Raw genomic sequence first — 20,235 nt, forward strand, 5'->3', positions numbered from 1 at the left:
TTTATGCGATTAATGAATAACGTTAATTTTTTCAATATTAACTTCAAACGAAATCATTTTCTTGCATCTTTGATCAATCACAATTGCGAATTTCCGTAATGAGATCAACGACATGAAATACTACTACAAAAATATTTGTAGTACAGTATTTACCATCACCTTCATACATATGAGAAATGGTATTTGCTTTGTAATAAAGACTACTGGTGGTAATTAATTTATCGTCGGTAATATGCAATAGCGCGTAACACTTGATATAGTGGGGTAGCGAGGGGTGGGCAAAGTGGGCATCATGCCCCAGCCGCTACTCACAAAGGGGCGCCAAATGGTCCGAAAACACAAAATTGCTGGACATAGGATGAGGGGGGGAACGATAAAAAGGTATTGTGCCCCGGGCGCTAGTTAAGCTCGCTACGTAAAAACTTACGTAAGACCTGATACTACCGCGTACCTATACTGTGTATCTTGGACAAAACGAAAGTTGTGTTTAAAAATTGTTTGTTATGTTTATCGGTCGATGGTACCCTTCTCGAAGTTGTTCAGGATTATATTTACCTAGGCCATACTATCCAACTAGGCCACAACAACTTCGAGAAGGAGGCCGATAGGAGGATTCGGTTGGGCTGGGCGGCGTTTGGCAGGCTTCGTCGAGTCTGCACTTCGAAGATTCCGCAATGCTTGAAGACAAAAGTCTTGGAGCAATGCGTCCTGCCTGTGTTAACATACGGAGCCGAGACGTGGACACTGACGAAGGGACTGGTCCACAAATTTAAAATCGCTCAACGTGCAAAGGAACGGGCTATGCTTGGGGTTTCTCTCAAAGATAGGATTAGAAATGAGACTATCCGCGAGAGAACGAAAGTAACCGACATAGCCCACAGAATTAGTAAGTTGAAGTGGCAGTGGGCTGCTCATCTGTGTCGCAGGACCGATGGCTGTTGGAGCAGACGAGTCCTAGAGTGGAGACCGCGTCTTGGCAAACGCAGTGTGGGACGTCCTCCGGCCCGTTAAACCGACGATCTACGTAAGATTGCCGGTGTAGGCTGGATGAGGATTGCGGAAAACCGGGATATCTGGCGCGAACTTAGGGAGGCCTATGTCCAGCAGTGGACTGCAATATGCTGATTTGACTGAGCTGACTACCGCGTATCTAAAAAAAATCAAAAATGAGGTTTCGTGCGTAGAGGCTGAGTGCTTTATAGCTCTTTATAGTATCATCCCATCAGGCCAGCTGCGTACTTTGTCTAATAAAAATGTTTCAAACGAGAGAAGTCAAATCCGCAGGAGCAACGGTCATCCAAACGTATTTCCAAACTGCGTATCTGCGTATGTCATAGAAAGAGTGGCCGTTTTGTTCGTTGCTGTAATTAATGCGAATGCAAACCCTATTAATACATTAATAAAAGGCTGTGTATGTGAACATTGCTAGTTACTTCATAATAGGTAAACAAAATTTTACTAAACATTACCTGACTCGGTGAATGTCGTATCGCTATACTTTTTGGGATTTTCATTTATCTTTAATCGACTTCCAAAAAAGGAGGTGGGTCTCAATGCAACTGTATTTTTTTTTTTTAATGTATGTTACTTCAGAACTTTTGACTGGGTGGAGCGATTTCGACAAATTTTCTTTTGATCGAAAGGTGGTGTGTGTCGTTTGGTCCCATTTAAATTTATTTGAGATCTGACAACTACTTTTCGAGTTATATCTAATAATGCGTTTTTACTTGACGCTTTTTTCGTCGACCTACGTTGTATTATACCGCATAACTTTCTACTGGATGTACCCATTTTGATAATTATTTTTTTGTTACAAATATATATATATATATATATATATATATATATATATATATATAGGATATCTCTAGTTTGATACCATGATAACCATGGATGGAAACCAGGATCTGATGATAGGATCCCAGAGAAATAAAGGGAAACTCTTAAAAATCCGCAATAACTTTTTACCGGGTGTACCGATTTTGATAATTTTTAATTTAATCGAAAGCTGATATTTATCATGTGGTCACATATAAATTTTATTGAGATCTGATAACCACTTTTTGAGTAATCTTTGATAACGCATAGTTACTTGACTATTTTTTCGTCGATCTACGTTGTATTACTCGTCGATGGAATTGAAGTCGGTTTTTTTTCGTTTGCGAGCAAACACAATTATTCTTTTATACAAACCTTACCTTTGACGGCAACAAACGGAATTGTACAATTTGGCGTAGTAGTTCGAAAGTTATGTGCGTGAATGATTCATTATATTTAAATATTTAATTGTTCTACATACATAAATGCATCGTGGCCGCTATAACTATAAATAACACAAATTGCAATCAAAAGTTGAAAGTTAAAGGGATTTCCCAAAAGCGCAAAAGTAAACAAGTCTAAATAAGTACCTACAGTAAAAACATTCTTTGAGAATAACCACATACAGTTTTGTACATGCGCCCCGTATTTTGCAAAACAAACAAGAAATTTAGAGACGTGACTAAACACCTTATTTATAGTTAGACCGTAGCGTTCAATATGTTTAATCATTAATAACCATATGCATCATCACATAGTATAAAACAAAGTCGCTTCCCGCTGTCTGTGTGCTTAGATCTTTAAAAGTACGCAGCGGATTTTGATGCGGTTTTCTTCAGTAAATAGAGTGATTCCAGAGGAAGGTTTATATGTATAATACATGCATATTATAGTAGAGGAACACTGATAGTTTTTGCGACCGTGCGAAGCCGGGGTGGGTTGCTAGTTTGGAATATTTTTAAATAGACATTACTTTCTAACCCGCTGTTTTTTTTTTTTTAAACAACAACCACTGGCCTTAAATTACCTGTATGTTTTTTAAACATGCATAATACATTATCTTATAGGCAATTCGTTAGAAATATAACCACAGATTGACTTTGTCCTTTGACTGTAAAACTAAGATGTGGTCTAATGCTAAATATTTGTTATAATGTCTTAATTTTTTTTAGCTAATTTTTTCTTCTTTATTTGCGTATAACCTAGTAAAAGGTATATTTTTTTTGCAATTTACTTTGCTTTTGCAGTTTATTGGAGTTTACTTCTTAAAAATCGATTTTCATATAAGAACGGTATAAAAAAATGAGGAAAAAAATCTACTGAACGAATGACCTCGTTACGTTTTTGTTAATGCCAGCTGCGATCCGATAGATGGCGTTATTTGATTCGTTTATTCACCGTTCGATATGGTATTAATTTTTTTTTTTCGACTAGTAAGCCTTTTTTGTGCCTATTTAGACAGTCGATCTGAGGGAGTAAACTCCAGTCGTATGTCGGAACACACGAACTTTTTATAAATATATCCGCGAAATTAGTACAATTAGAAAATGAAATTTAAAATTTGCAATCACGACGAAAGCAGCAGGTACAACTTGCTATCAATAAAAAGCCACATACTCAACGGCTTTAAGTAAGACAAATTCCTGTGCTAGGGATCAGACAACATACAACACTAACACACACCTCTAGGTCTATACAATGACAAACATCTGTATAGCCTAAATATTATTTACACTAGCGACTTCTGCCCGTCCATATTATTTTACACGAAAAATAATCACCAACACATTTTGTACTGAAACCTTCTCCAAAATACGCTGCATCTTATGGTATATTATTCAATCGGTTCAGTAGTTTTCGCAGAGTAACCGAACAAAAAACCGGCTCGCCATTTGTTAGTATAAGACTTAGCTCATGATTACGATTACGGCTCCCGAAACATTAGTCACAAACAAACTAAAACATCATTTTGACACAGGCGTACCTAGGTCTAAATATATTATCGTGATCAGAAAACGCAATTCTAAATTACTTAAAAATCAAAACTTATACATATGCATTTCTTGTTTCTTAATCTTATAAGCCGTTGCGAGTTGTTTTGTCAAACATGTACCGATAAAATTACGTTTAACCATAATAGTTTTTTTTCTCAAATCGGTCGAATAATAATTAATGTATTAAAACCTAAATTCCTTATTGTTTTATTGTATCAATTGACAAAGCACACCTATACTAATATTAAAATGCTAAAAAGTTTTTTTTTTTTTGTTTTTTTCCTCAAAAAACGCGTGTGACGCCGTAGGGTACAGCTAGTGCTCTTAGTAAACTTTAAATTTTAAAATAATTACACACCCAACATCAAAGTTATCATATAAAATTTAAATCCTACTTGGTAATATTCCATTACTTAGTTGCTATGTATTCTGCAAGGTGATAACATTTTTACTAAAATAATACCTAATACCAAAATTTAGGTAGCAATACATTTTAAAACAAATTTTCTTATTTTTATCAAAATCAATAAAAAAAATTGTATAAAATTATTCGTCCTAAAGTGTTCAATTCGCACTTCCACAGACCAAAAATATTAATACTTGATAACAAAAAATAATTTCAAGTTTATTTAAAAACGATAACATAAGTTATCTATCAACTGTCAAGCAGTGAATGGTACTGACCCTAAAAAAGTTTACGAATTCATCTATTATTCTATTTCCATCAAGGGATTGCAAAGTCGACCGAAAAATGAATGATTTCAAGGCTCAACAGATACGGTATATTTGATAAGAATGGAAAGAGATCACATCACAACTGTATGATAAATCTAACAAAGTATACAGCATTGACATTATTTTACTAATCGTGCAATGTGATTGCCCTCTTCACAGAGACTGGGCAGATGCGCGCGAAAGTCTCAACTCAACTCTCAATTTGTTTTCTGTGTGAGATAAAAAAATAACTGCCACTTAATAAAGGGCAAAAAATAAAAGAAATTCTTTTTGAAATCAATAAATTTCAACATACAGAAAAAATATCTTATTAATTTTTTTTATAATTCCATAATTTTTATCTCGAAAAAAAATTAAAATTAAAAAACAAAAATTTAAAGTCTATAAATAAGTATTAAACCTTAATTTTTCACCTTTAGAACCCGTATTTACCCTATACTATTATAGATTCCTGTAAATTTATGTATAAACAGCTAAAAAGCTCAGCATAAAAGCCGTGTAAAACGTCACTCAGCGTCACTGCTTAGCGTAAACGTAAAACTTTTTTACGCACGCTTGGCTTGGGGAGTAAGCTGGTGAATGCGTGACGAGAGCGTTACGAAAAGTATGATCGGGCGAGGCGAACGGAAGTTGAGAGGGAGATACAAGTTAGTGAAGATAGAAAGAGAGAGAGTTACGTTTGTAAGTTCAACTTCAGTCGTGTGGTCTAAGGTACAATCGTTTGCTTTGAAATCAAATGTGGTGAGTGTTATGTGGTCCCATTTAAATTAAATTGAGATCTAACAAGTATTTTTTGAGTTATGTCTAATAAAGCGTATTTACTTGACTTTTTCGTCGACCTACGTTGTATTATAACACATAACTATACACTGAGTATACCGATTTTGATGATTCTTTTTTTAATGGAAAACAAATGAGTCTGACTTAAATGTAATCGAGATCTGATAACTAATTTTTGAGTAATCTTCTACACGCATTACTTAATTATTTTTTCATCTACCTGTGTTGTATTACTTGTCTATGTAATTGAAGACGGCTTTTTTTCGTTTGCCTGCAAACACTATTATTTAAGAAATAAACTTCAAAATATACTTTTCACATATTACTTGTTACATATGACTTTTCCACTCGACTGTTCTACACCTCTCAGAATAGAAGAGGTCGCAGGTCTCGTGTAATTTCTGAGTTCGATTTATAAAATTATAATCGCCACGTGACATAGCATTGCACGATTTAGACTGCTGCTTCGCTATAAATAATAGGTAATTTATTTTTTTTACAAAACCCGCAATGGATGATAAAAAACGATGTAAACTTGAAAATATTCGGCTAGATTCACTTGATACATTTTAACAATAGGCGTTTGTTGCATGTTGTAGTATAGGTATATCATTACACTTTTAAAATAGTCTTATTTTGTTTTCGTGGTCGATGTTCAGTCTCTCAAAGACCTGACATGTTTTATTGTATCGGGTAAATAAAATTTTAAGCTTAGTTCAATTTAATACAATGTTAAAAAATATACTTGCATTACTTTTTTTAGATATTTTTTTAGGAATTGCCTTGAGTTAAAAGTTCTTATAGAACAAAATATGATCTCTGTAAACATTTTATGTTGTAGATACTTGTAAACTCAAATCAAAAATTATTAAAGGTATAGGAATATCTTAATATATATAAATTATGCTGCCCGCGATGGACTCGTAAACTACCTACTTAACCGATTTAAATCAAATTTTCACACCGTGTGCAGTTTGATCCAACTTGAAAGATAGGCTACATTTATTTATTTATTCTTAATGTACACCAAAATACAGACACATATAAAGAAAGATACAATACAAGATGTACAAAGGCGATCTTATCGCTAAATAGCGATTTCTTCCAGATAACCTTTGATACAGTAGCAACGGTTAGAAGTGTGCACATATTAAGGAGGAAAAATCAATAATAAATAACGTAACTAACTAAAATACGAGGCATTTATCAGACATACGTAGATATAAACTACGATATAATAGACTTACATAAATATAAAAAACTTATATATAAATAAGTAAATATTTTAGTATATAATATATTAAACACATATACATACACATATATAAATAAATACATACATATGTACATATAAAGTAAACTACAAATCACGACAGTTATGACTTAATGAGCGACGTATAATACTTTTTAAGGCGTTTCTTAAAACAAGCTTGCGTAGGAGCTTGTCTTATTGAAAGCGGAAGAGAATTTCACAGACGGACACTATTAACGGTAAAAGAATTGGAGTAGAAGGAAGTAGAATGGGTAGGAATTTTCAGAAGCAAATTGGATTCAACGTAAGGGAACGTTCATGGGAATTGCGAAGAAACGTAAACCGTTCTTTAAGGTAATGAAAGGCATTAGGATTAAAAAGAACACAGTAGAGTAAGTACGTGGGTATTCCTACGAAGGCGAATTGGGAGCCACTTGAGTTTACTGCCAAAATCATAGTCTCCGATTTTCTCAGTAACTGTCTGATATATATATATATATATATATATATATATATATATATCAGACAGATATATATATATATATAATTATATATATTAAGCCAGTGTTTGCCTACCTTTTTAGATAAAAAACCTCATAATTGTTCCACATAAATTGCACATCATTTTATAGATAATTTATTGCTTTACCGGCATCCAAAACTAAAAAAAAATTAACTAATTAAAAAGGACGGTTTGGTATGCTTTAAAAAGAAAGAAAGTTAATTTTTTCCTCAAATCAACGCGGGTGAATCCGCGTCGCCCAGATAGTGTACCAATATTGTTTATATTACAACATTTTATAGACATTGCATACAGAGGAACACTTACACTTACATAACATCCAGATAGATATAGCAAAATATAAACTATTCTAACCGTTGATGTGTCTACACGTGAGACAGGTAAACGCACTGGCGTCACACGAATAATTTAACTTAAAGTACCGTATTTGTTTTAATAATACACCTTATCGCGTCTATAATACAATTACTTATTCATACTTCACGTTACATAGTTAGAAGAAAATAATAGTACGATGCCCTTTGCTATTTTATTTATAACTACTTATATATGAATATATATATACATATATATATATATATATATATATATATATATATATATATTGCATTGAGTGTTATTTATAGTTTAGTTATTGTTATTAATCATCGTATGGCATTTCAGTGATTCCTTTGGCAGTTTCTTCATATTTTATAGTAGTGATAAGGTACATTATAATAACAATAATTTACAGTTTTACCAGTTGCTGAATGTTTATCTTCTGTATAAGCCACGGATTTGTGAGCATATTAGTGTCTCTAACTAATAAACTGCAATATTTGTATTTACAGGTTTCGTATAGAAATATAATGTCTACCAGATAATGTGAAATTACGTGATGATAAAAAAAAGTTTATCGTAAAGTTTTATATGCAATGTATCTAGATGTGTCTAAAATATAACACACTAGCCGACCCGTGCTCACTTCGTTGGGCGTTAATTATTATTATATTAACAATGATATAATATATTATATAATATGTTGCTCCAACGCCATCTTTCACTCCTGAATAGTGTAGCTTTCTGTTAATGAAAGAATTTTCAGGATTGGATCAGTATTTGCGAAGATTACCCCCTACATACAAACAAAGTTATAAACTTTACCTCTTTATAATACTAGTATAGATTACGAAAAAAATTAAAATATGACATATTATGAATTCAATAATTACATAAATGTTCATTAATTTTTTTTAAATAGTTTTATAAAATTTTATAACGTATTACATTCATATTTAAAAAATTGTCTAACACAAAAATGTTTTTGTTAAATCAATAAATACAAAATAGCGGTGGCGCAAAACTACTACTAGAAATCGTCCAGCGTCGTTCGATATTCAAAACCATTTACCGTAACTGAGGATACTCCGCACCAAACAGAATTGTTGTTCATGAACTATTCTTGGATTCTCTGTAGGCCATATCCTAGAATTTTGCTTGTTTACGGAAAAATTTAAATGGAAATGGGCTTCATCGCTCATTATCAAATTGTTAATGAAATCGCGATCTTCTTCTGCTTTTTGTCGGTATGTGTTCTGTTTTGTATTTGTTCCATTTAAAATTCCCCAAGTTTTCTAAACAAAATTCTAAAATAAAAATAAAAAATATAAATTAATTTAAAAGTTATTAAACATTCAAACCCTAACGGTAGTTTTGCGGCACCCGGTACAATCAAACTCTTCAACTTAATAATAATAACATATGTATAAAAAGACAAATCGAAAACAACTATAACAAAGAACAAAAACAATATTTTCAGAATTACCGCAGAAATAAACCTATGACGAGCCTGTGAGGTAAACAATAAAAATTATTACAAAACAAGACGATATATGCAGCTTATGAAAAAACAATGACTTATTATGCTTCATTTATTTTATGCAATAATAGAATTTTGATTAATAATGCAGCTAATACGAGTATATGTTCGATATAAGTTTTTAAGCTTTCACAGTCATTACGAACACTTTGGATTCTACTGGTCTTACTGCGATTAATATTTTAAAAGTGACGCGTTAGCGCAACGGTCACAGCACTGGTTTGTGACTGTTGCGCTGGCGATTGCGGGTTCGATCCCCGCACATGATAAACGTTTGTATTGGCCACACATATATTTGTCGTGGTCTGGGCGTGTGTTGTGTTAATATTGTATGTATTTCCGGACCCCCAATACAAGAGATAATCCTACTAGGGGCCGCTTAGTGTGAAGCGCTTATTTATTATTTATTTATTTATTATTTGGTTCAAAAAAGTTCACAACTACCATTATAACTTAACTCATGCAAAATTTCTAGCGACTCATGACCCTAAGAAACTAAATGGTTGTTTCATACTTGAGGCCTATGTCTAGCTGGGGGCAACAACAACAATGATGAACAGCAAATATAACAACAACGACAAACGTAGATTAGTGATGATGAGACGATATTGGAAAAGACGATGTTAACTAGAACAATGACAAGAATAACGGCTACAATGGCAATGACCACACTACGATTAATAAGTTCAAAGAGATGTCTAGTGTCACATAATTTATATATATGACGTTCTCTCGTTCTATTAGCGTTAGCATAACCTTGTTAATTAACTAATTGGTTTGAATAATTTGGTCGAACATTTGTATGTTATTAGACATTTATTTATTTTTTAACAAGCTTTGCTACTGAAATCACTTGAGAGCCACACGAAAGGGTACTCAATACTATTGATAGTAGAAGTTGCTGTTGCCGAAATCGGCTTAGAATTAATTATTTACTTGTAATTTTTTCGTAGTTAAAATAACACGTTTCGTAAAACAAACATTCCACAGACTATGTATCTATTTTTAAATATTCATAGAATACGACCACGCTAAGTAAAATAAAAGATAAAATAGAAATGCAATACTGGAGGAACGATTAAATGTATTTTCAATGTTTTATCTCTATTTAAATTTCTTATTTCGCTCTAGAGGATGTCCGCAAGTTCACTTGGGCTGAATATATTATTACTTAAGCTATTTTATAGCCTATCTTAATTAAAAAGCTAATTCCAGAAGTTTTCAAGCTGATTTCATATAATATTACAAATCATACAAAGCATATACTACATATCATAGTAAATATAAGGCAGCAATTAAGAACTTTTCACTTCAGCCTATCGCAGTCCACTGCAAACAACAGAACACAGAACTGTTAGACAATTATAATATTAGATTAAAATGCAGTATCAACAAATATGTTACTTTAGCTGAAATCCAATATTAATATGTTAAATAATTTTTTTATTGAAATTTCTTATCAATTTTTAATTTGATTGATTGTATTTATGTAAAAGAACTGAATCAATGTAATACAATAAGCCTACAAATGCACAAGAATACGCACACAGAGCCACGTGACAACGTGAGCGGCGCAATAGTAAATAATATGATGGTGATTCATTTAAAGTAATTCCCTCTTTAAGATAAAAACAACGAATAAATGAAACCAAACAACAACATCTATGGTTTTACCACAAACTACTCATGTAATATTATGAATGATATTTTCAAAAAAGCGTACTTTTCAGTAATGAATGACCAAAACATATGATGATATATAACATATTGACAAAAATGCGTGCATTACGCAGCTTAAGACGAGGCAGCGATTTGTTGCGTATTACTATTTATTTTTGGTTAATTTTTTCTCAATTTTTAATGTTTATCGATGTAAACTAAACGGAACTAAAACGAAAAGACCTTGGGTGTGTGACGCTGACTGCTAAGGCACTATAGTGCCTTAGACCAGCTGGTCTTCCTAGTTTAGCTGAGAATGCTTTTAGTTTTTGGTTTAGTGTGTATATGCTGTGTTCACTGTAATAAAAATGAACATTGTGGACCTTTCAAATTGTTACATGCATAAACTTTCTTGTATTGTATCATTCAATTTGTGAACCTAAATATACATATACATACATATATATATATATATATATATATATATATATATATATATATATATATATATATATATATATATATATATATATAAACTCATTACCTGTAAGAAAATTCCGTGGTACTCATTCTATTTATCGAAGTAAATGTTTTTACTATTACATATGTGCTTAAGTGACGAAGGTTTCTAATAACAATATTAATAATTATTACTGTTAAAATTATGTAGAGCATTTAAAAATTGTAACTCAAAGAAAGTTTTGGTGCAATACCTCGGTAATATCTTCGCATTATTATTTAGTAAAAAACAATTCACACGTCCTTTTATAAGACTATATTAATAGATTTATTATTATGATTTTTAATATATTATTTACACTTCATATGTATTGAATAAACCTTAAATAATCGTGTTTGCAGGCAAACGAAAAAAAACCGACTTAAATTGTATCGATAAGTATTACAACGTAGGTAGATGAAAAAATAGTCAAGTAAATACGCGTTATCAAAGATTACTCAAAAAGTAGTTATCAGATCTCGATAAAATTTAAATGTGACCACATGATAAACATCAACTTTTAATTAAATTAAAAATTATCAAAATCGGTACGCCCAGTTAAAAGTTATGCGGATTTTCAAAAGTTTCCCTCGATTTCTCTGGGATCTCATCATCAAATCCTGGTTTCCTTATCATGGTAGGTAGGAATATCTCCTTTCCAACAAAAAAAGAATTATCAAAATCGGTACATCCAGTAAAAAGTTATGTGGTAAAATACAACGTAGGTCGACGAAAAAAGCGTGAAGTAAAAACGCATTATTAGATATTACTCGAAAAGTAGTGGTTAGATCTCAAATAAATTTAAATGGGACCAATTGATTCACACCACCTTTCGATTAAAAAGATTTTTGTCGAAATCGGTCCACCCGGTCAAAAGTTCTGATATAACATACATAAAAAAAATAAAAAGAAATACACTCGAATTGAGAACCTCCCCCTTTTTTGGAAGTCGGTTAAAAACATGTATTTTTTTACATGCACCATTAATAAATTTTCTGGCTGTTTCATAATTAGGCACAATACTAAAATTGCACATGTATATTTTATATGCGTGCTATCTATGCATCTTTTTGATGCCCAACGCATTTTTCTTCTGAAACAACCTTCGAAACTGCATGTCTTTGACCCAGTTGCCTCATAAACTCAAACGACATCATGTGAAACACGTGTTTCGATATGTACCTACTATATAGCTTCACAATACTAATAACACACTAAAGTACTATATATAGCACCTAGGATTAAATTTCAGTTCTCAAAAACAACAAATGCTAAACCATAAAACAATATACATACATAAAGAAATTTACAGGTGTAAGATATATTTTTGGACACTCTATAAATTTAGACCGATTTTTAAGTAGTTGAAGTGAGATACAACCGCTCTGGTCTAGTGGTGCGTGCACCGTGTACACGGCTAAACATCGACGGTTTGCGGCTTCGATTCCCGATCGGGATGGATATTCGTATTTATACAAATATTTCTTTCCTCTCCCTCATGATATCTCGGAGAGCACGTTAAGCTATCGGTCTCATTTGTTACCATATACACATGATAGCGATCGTTACTCGTAGGTAATATATCCGCCAACCCGAAATGAAGCAGCTTTCAAATTACAACTAATTTTTATCGCTCTCGTACTTATTTAGAAACTGAATCAACTAGTAGTAATTTTTCATCTAAACTAATTAATATATTAAATTAAAAATTAAAAAAAAAACCCCGACACAATAACCTGAGTTACCTTTAAAAAGTAAAAAATAATTAAAGAAACCCAATCTTAAAGTACCTACCTAAGTATGTACGAGTATTAGTAATTCTAAAAAAATACATCGCGTTGGGGATATTTGCAGATATTGGGTATTTTCCCCACTTTTACCCCCAGAGATTTTCTCAGGGCTCAACCGATTTTCATTGAACACATTATTTTGTAATATGCACGTGATGCGCTTTCATTTGAGACCCCACTAGATTATATTTGCAGACATTCGGTTATTCTTCCCCATTTTCACCCCCACAACTTTTAAACGACTCAACCGATTTTCATCAAACATATCTAAAAACACTCGCCCGTAACTTACCTTTCATACAAAAAAAAAACTAAATTGAAATCGTTTCATCCGTTCGCAAGCTACGGAGCCACAGACAGAGAAACAGTCAGACAGACACGTCTAACTTATAACACCCCTCTTTTTGCGTCGGGGGTTAAAAATGATGAATTTTCAGAATTGATTATAAATTGATTAACAATATTGAAATCGAAGAAATATAGATTATAATTAAAGAAGAAAGAAAAAACATTGTACTTCTTTGCGCACGTGATCGAGGAAAATCTCTAGCTGGTCGTAGGGCTTTATACTGAAAATAATCATTGACTATATTCAATACACATCAGATCTCCTTGCTCAATGCAATGAGGTCAAGCGCCCTACAAATATATCTCAATAAAGACTCCTTGAAACTATTAGATTCATTACGGCGCTAGGACTATATGAATGTAATGAATCAATAAGTTTTTTTTTTGTTTTTTAACTGATACGTTTAATTAAGTAGTAGATAAAATATTTTTTTATTCACGTTTTTTTTTTATATTAATTTTTATTCTCTAGGTAGGTAAGTCTTAAGTCAAGTATCTACGCTTCAGCCTGTAATATCCCAATACTGGGCATAGGCCTCTTTCCCCATGTAGGAGAAGGATCAGAGCTTAGTCCACCACGCTGCTCCAATGCGGGTTGGCGGATATATTCCCTACTATGAGTAACGATCGCTATCAGGTGTACATGATAACAACCGGGATCGACGGCTTAACGTGCTCTCAGAGGCACGCGCGACGCCGCGTTGGCGCAGCGGTTACAGCCATAGATTGTACCTGTTGCGCTGGCGGTTGCGGGAAAGATCCCCACACATGACAAACATTTGTATTGGTCATACAGGTGTTTGCCGTGGTCTGGGTGTTTTTAAGTCAAGTATGTAACTTGTTTTAATTTTATTGTAAAAAAATACAGAACTACTTTGAGAATAAAGTTCTTCTCATCTTGTAGAGGTTTTTTTGTTAACTACTTCTAAGAATTAATATTTTACTTATTTTATTTGCGTAAATATTATATGTCTACTAGTTGTGCCCGCGACTTCGTCTGCGTGGAATATAAAAAAATCATTCTAAAATAAAAGTAGCCCAAGTTACCTCTTATTACATCAGCTATCTGCTAGTGAAAGTCATGTCAAAATCGATCCAGCCGTTTCAGAGATTAGTCGGAACAAACAGACAGACAGACAAACAAGTAATGGGTCGGCAACACGCTTGCGATGCTTCTGGTGTTGCAGGCGTCTATAAGCTACGGTAATCTCTTACCATCGTGTGAGCCGTATGCTTGTTTGCCGAACTAGTGAAATAAAAAATAAAAAAAGCAAAAATTGTAAAAAAATATATTTTGGTAGTTAGTAAAAAGCGGTTATTTTAATATTACAAACAGACACTCCAATTTTATTTATTTGTATAGATTATAGATAAATTCTATCAGTAAGGTCAACTGTTGTTTTAGCGTTTATACTGTATCATGTGAAGGGTTTAGTTGAATAATCAGGCGAAAATAAAAAATAATCCTTTTTTATGACGAAAATGCTATGATATATGTGCTAATATATGCTAATATTTGTCAAATATATACATATTTACCAAACTTGACTAAGAACCACCGCATGTATACTCGCTTTTACATAGAGAACCACATCGAAATCGGTCCATCACTTTGAAAAGCTACGCTTCCAGAGACAGAAACAGACAAACATTGGTGTGAAACTCAACAACTCTCCTTTTTTGCGTAGGGTTTTAAAAACAGAGCAGAAAATATAATTTAATTATCGTATAATCTCCTTAGTTTCTTGCATAACTATTTTTTTCCCCTACCGAAATTATTTTATTTTTGACCAGTTATTATAAAATTGAAGAGTCATTATTTTAAAAGTGCAAGTCATTCTTATATGATTGCGATTTGTATACTTAATAGATATAACGGATGATTATACTTTAACCTCTTGCGATACAAAGTCGATTTCCTAGTGTAAAGTATAAGAAAAACCGGTAAATTGTGAATCGAACTAGCGCTGAAGCTATGCACTAAAAATATAAAATCTATCATAATTTAATGTTATTTGCGTTTAAAAAATTAAGAAAGTATTCGTAGATACATTTAATAATAACAATAATAATAATGGTCTATTAGCGAGGGGTTTCACCAACACCTTAAGATAAGAAGCTCTCGACTGTTGGATCAAGGGTCGGATTCAAAAGGCAGTGTTGTTTGAAACGGCCCGCATTGTGATGAGGTTCCTCAGCCTGGAACCTTAACTACCGGCGGCCTGGGACACAACAACCTGGCACAGAAGGACTACTATTTTTATGTAGTTTCGGAGTTACATACTGATAGCAGCGCCACCTACCAGGTCCGATTGAGATAAAAACTACCCTACCTCCCAAGTTGGACAAAATTATAGATGCGTACAATATTTGATAAACATTGTGTCAGTAGTTTCGGAGTTACATACCAATAGCAAGGCCACCTATCGGGTCCAATTAAGATAAAAACTACCGTATCTCCCAAGTAACCAAATTACAAATACTAAAAAATTTCATAAAAATTTGTTCAGTAGTTTCGGAGCTACATACATTAAAAATGTTCATTGTTAACGCCCACCCCCGTAATCCTTATAGGGCATGAGTTATCCTAAAATCCGCTCATCGATCATTCCTACATCACATTTAGGAGAATCGTACCAAATTTGGATTCGATAGTTTAAAAACGGGAATTTTCCATTGTTAACGCCTCCGCAACAATATAATAGGTAATGTGAAATAGCTACTTAATACCATTTTTACTGTATGTAAATTAAATTAAAATGCGGTCTACGAATAAGATCAATTTATTCATTAATAACTTACATAAAATGCGTCCTAATATATTATTATTATTAACATGAATTTATTTGAATTTAATTGAATTATTTAACATGATCTTTATTGAATAGCAATAAAGTTCAAATTGACTCTACATTTTAGTTAGAAAACGTAAATATATGTACGGTCTAATTAAGTAACCTCCTCCTTTTTGAAGTCGGTTAAAAAAGCACGGACATTAAAAAAAAATAATGTTCATATACATATACGTACATAGATAGTAAGAAATTTATTTTATAATTTTGAGTCGACCATGTTTTTGTTTCCTTTTTTTTCTTTAATCTTTAATTTAATTTTCCGGTCTTCTTGCTCGTTCCCTAAGTGTCCCTAACCAGCTTCAATCAGAATGAATAAAATTGCTAATAATTCTCAATTTACTTAAATAAATTTAATGGCTGTCTATATATTTTAAAAATGTTATGGCTATTATTCTTCATTAAACCGTTCATTTTTTGATGTGAAACATCTATAGGCGAGGGTAGACCTAATCATTGGCGTTGCGGTACAGTCCGTGGCGACGCATCGCCACGCTATATGATGCATATATATGCGCATATAATCATATGTACTATAACTGAGGTAGGGCACGGCAGGAATTCCCTGCTCAAAATATGGAGCAGCCTGACTGGGGTAGTATCTCGACCTTACAGAAGATCACAGCAAAATAATACTGTTTTCAAACAGTATTGTGTTCCTGTTGGTGAGTAAGGTGACCAGAGCTCCTGCTGGGGGGGATTGGGGATTGGGTCGGCAACGCGCTTGCGATGCTTCTGGTGTTGCAGGCGTCTATAAGCTACGGTAATCTCTTACCATCAGGTGAGCCGTACGCTTGTTTGCCGACCTAGTGATATAAAAAAAAAGAAAAACTATACTATACTATATAATAATTGACTCGTCGCGATTTAAAAAAAAATAGATAGATAGATAGAATATACTTTATTGCACACCACTCGGAAAAAAAACATTACATAAAACAGTTATTTACACATAGAGATAGTAATGTACAAAGGCGGTCTTATCGCTTAGTAGCGATCTCTTCCAGACAACCTTTAGATATAGGATAATATGAATTGAAAAGGTAGCAGCGCAATTATCTGTATAATTTGTAAATTCAACATTATGCGTGCAAACATTATGCATTTTCGTTCCCTACTCAAAAAATATAGAAAAAAAAAAATACTTCATACATACAAAGCATACGTACTTACAAAAAAAATTGCATTAAAAAAAATTTGTAAATAAATAAAATAAATGTTTATTAAATGTTTCACATCTGCTAGCCGTCACATGATGGCTCACGTTTTTTTGCCCAAAGCCGTAACAAAATTACTTTTCAAAATAATTTTCATTTTATTAATCAGACATCACATTGTTTGAACATGATAGACACATGATTGTATAAAAATGTAATCAAAATGAAAATTCATAGATAAGTATTCTTAATCATCTAATCAATTGTTATTATCAACCGTCTAATGTAATTCAAAGTTATGTTGTGCAATAGTTTGTCGCCTTGAACCCTAGTAACTACTCGAACGTTTCTAGTATTTTTGGCGCCCCTTGCGTATGTGTGCGTTATGCTTGTACAGATACAGTAAAATTGTACAATACGTGTGTGCATTGTGCCCACTAATTTGAAAAATTTGTACAAATACAGAAAGTATATTTATGTACAAAGCAGTACATTAGACTATATTGTATATATATGTACTATACACTAATTTATTACATATACTAAATTTACAGAGAATTTGTAAATTTCTTATATGTTAAATAACATTTTGAAGCAGAAAGTTGAACATTCTATTATTTATTTATTTTATTAAAATAAAATCATTGGCCCATATTAACATTGAACTTAATTAAGAAAGGGCAATAAGAAAATATCTTGGTCAAAATCTGGACCTGACTCAGAAACTACTACAATCGAATAGCGTTATTTTTTTTTTGTATTGAATAATCAATCTAGCTAGATGCCCTAGGGATGCGCTGTATTGACAGCAGGGGTAGAATCGACAAAAAAATTTTTGATTTATAGTCACTAGAAAATGGTCGCCCACGTGACCACGTGACCACTTCGCCAGCCCGTCATCAAACTATACATAAAATGACCTTTTTTAGGGTTAGTATATGCAAAGTAAAAAATATACTTCATCTGTCGGTCATAGATTTAAATCTGTACCATTACAGTAGACTTTTTTTTTTTTTAATCTTTATTTTAAAGAGCTTGGTCACAAAAAGCGACTATGTCACTCTATACGTCTTCTTAAACTAGAAACTGGTCTTGAGAGAAGATGATCGCTCATCTCACTCTCAAACCCAGTCTAACCAGTTTATACAGAGCCCTGGCCTCCTTGGATAAAGGGAATGCCAAGACGCAGTTTATTCCACCGACTTCTCTTATAATATTATGAGATATAAATATTTCATTTCGTAATGGTTCATTCCGGATACATTCCATAACAATATGATAAACGTCTTCAATTTTATCACACTCCTCACAATTCGGAGTATTAGTTTTATTCATCAAATAAGCAAACTTGTTCAATGGGATGTGTCCGGAGCGCATTCTTAAGGCTATTACTATATCTAATCTGCTTAAACTATTGCTGATCCAAGGAGAACTCATCGGTTCAGGCTGTATGGTTTTGTACCAAATACCCTTTTTGGTAGACCTTTCATCAAAATATTCCTTCCACAATTCCAAACAACGTTTTTTAGAGATAAATAAACACTCGCTATAAAAAGGTTTAGTATTGACTACAACGCCTTCTGTACATGCTTGTTTTGCAAACTCATCAACAATTTCATTTTCAACAATACCACAATGCGAAGGGATCCATTGAAGATATACAGATTTAGTGGAGGCGTTTAGTTCCGAAATTAATTTTATTATATCGTAAGCTACAGGGATTCCTCGAAAAGTCGAGGTACACCGAGCTAAATGTTGTAATGCGCTTTTAGCATCTGTAAATATGACGAAATTATTCCCATTGACAGATTTGATATAAGACAAGGCCTCTGCTATAGCTAATAATTCTATGTGCATTATAGACAGATCATGGTTAATTTGGAATTTGGCTTTAAAATTAATTTGAGAATCATAAAACGCCGCCCCACCTCCGTAACTATCTTTGGACCCATCCGTGAAAACCTTATAGAACCCATTGTAACTCTCTGAAGACATCTTACGGTAAAATGAATTTAATTGTAAATTAGAGAAAGTACGTTTAGGATTATGGATATCTTTAATATTTGATTTTATAAAATTCTGTTAATTAATTCCGCTTATCCATATGTTTAATGAAAACATTTCCAACTGTGAACTGATATTAATAGAGGTATTTTTGAGATAATTATGAATGGAGACCAGTAAGGGTTTTTTCTTTCTGTTCCAACGAATAGATGCCATTGAATAGTTTAAATTACAGTAGACTTCTAGATTGTTAAAGTTCCAAGTCTCGACAAAATGCTGAGTCATCATTATATCCGTTAATCAGCAATGGAGCAGCACTGGGAATTACGTAGGAGGTTTTAATTCAACTTATAACAAATTATCTTTTATAACACTGTGTAAAGTAAGCTTAAGTAAACGGAAATAAATAGTATCTATGCCGTAAAAATCTTTTTATGTTAGGGAAATAAAAAGATACGCCTGTCGTTTATTAAAAAAAAAAGATTTGTTAAATACCAGTATGTAAACAATGACTGTTTATAAGTTATGTATACGACCTTTTTTGTCGTGAATTATTAAAATGGAATTAATTTAAAAAAAAACAAAGCTTTTTCCTGATAATATTTTGTATAGAAATAATTGAACTAAAACCATTTACTTCACCATCGCATTCTATATATATAGAATACTTGTGTTTGCTCGCAAACGAATAAAAGCCGACGTCAATTACGTCGACCAGAATACAACGTAGGTAAACGAAAAAATAGTCTAATAAATACGCATTCTTAGAGATAACTCAAAAACCATCAGCTTTTGGTTTAAAAAAAAGAATCACCAAAATCGGTCCACATACTAAAAAGTGACCGCAGGACTGGCTTAGTCACACCGAAGACGCTTTTTTAATCAATAAAAACTAAATTTTTATTTTATTTACCAAACGAATCTACAATTTTTATAAAAATTGAACTTTGCACTTAAAGATATTTT

At 32.6% G+C, this 20,235-nt stretch overlaps 1 protein-coding gene across 1 annotated transcript; it reads right to left on the reverse strand.

Moving 5' to 3' along the window:
* Positions 1-18,375: 18,375 nt before the first annotated feature.
* LOC123663261 lies at positions 18,376-19,260 on the reverse strand. The gene has a single exon (XM_045597949.1). It carries the CDS (start codon positions 19,258-19,260, stop codon positions 18,376-18,378), a length of 885 nt encoding a protein of 294 aa, XP_045453905.1.
* Between the last annotated feature and the right edge of the window lie 975 nt (positions 19,261-20,235).

The sequence above is a fragment of the Melitaea cinxia genome, chromosome 20 (genome assembly GCF_905220565.1).
Source record: "Melitaea cinxia chromosome 20, ilMelCinx1.1, whole genome shotgun sequence".
In the NCBI taxonomy this organism is placed as follows: domain Eukaryota; kingdom Metazoa; phylum Arthropoda; class Insecta; order Lepidoptera; family Nymphalidae; genus Melitaea; species Melitaea cinxia.

Excerpts from the sequence above, each read along its gene's own strand:
- LOC123663261 (XM_045597949.1), bottom strand. The coding sequence starts at position 19,260 with ATGTCTTCAGAGAGTTACAATGGGTTCTATAAGGTTTTCACGGATGGG.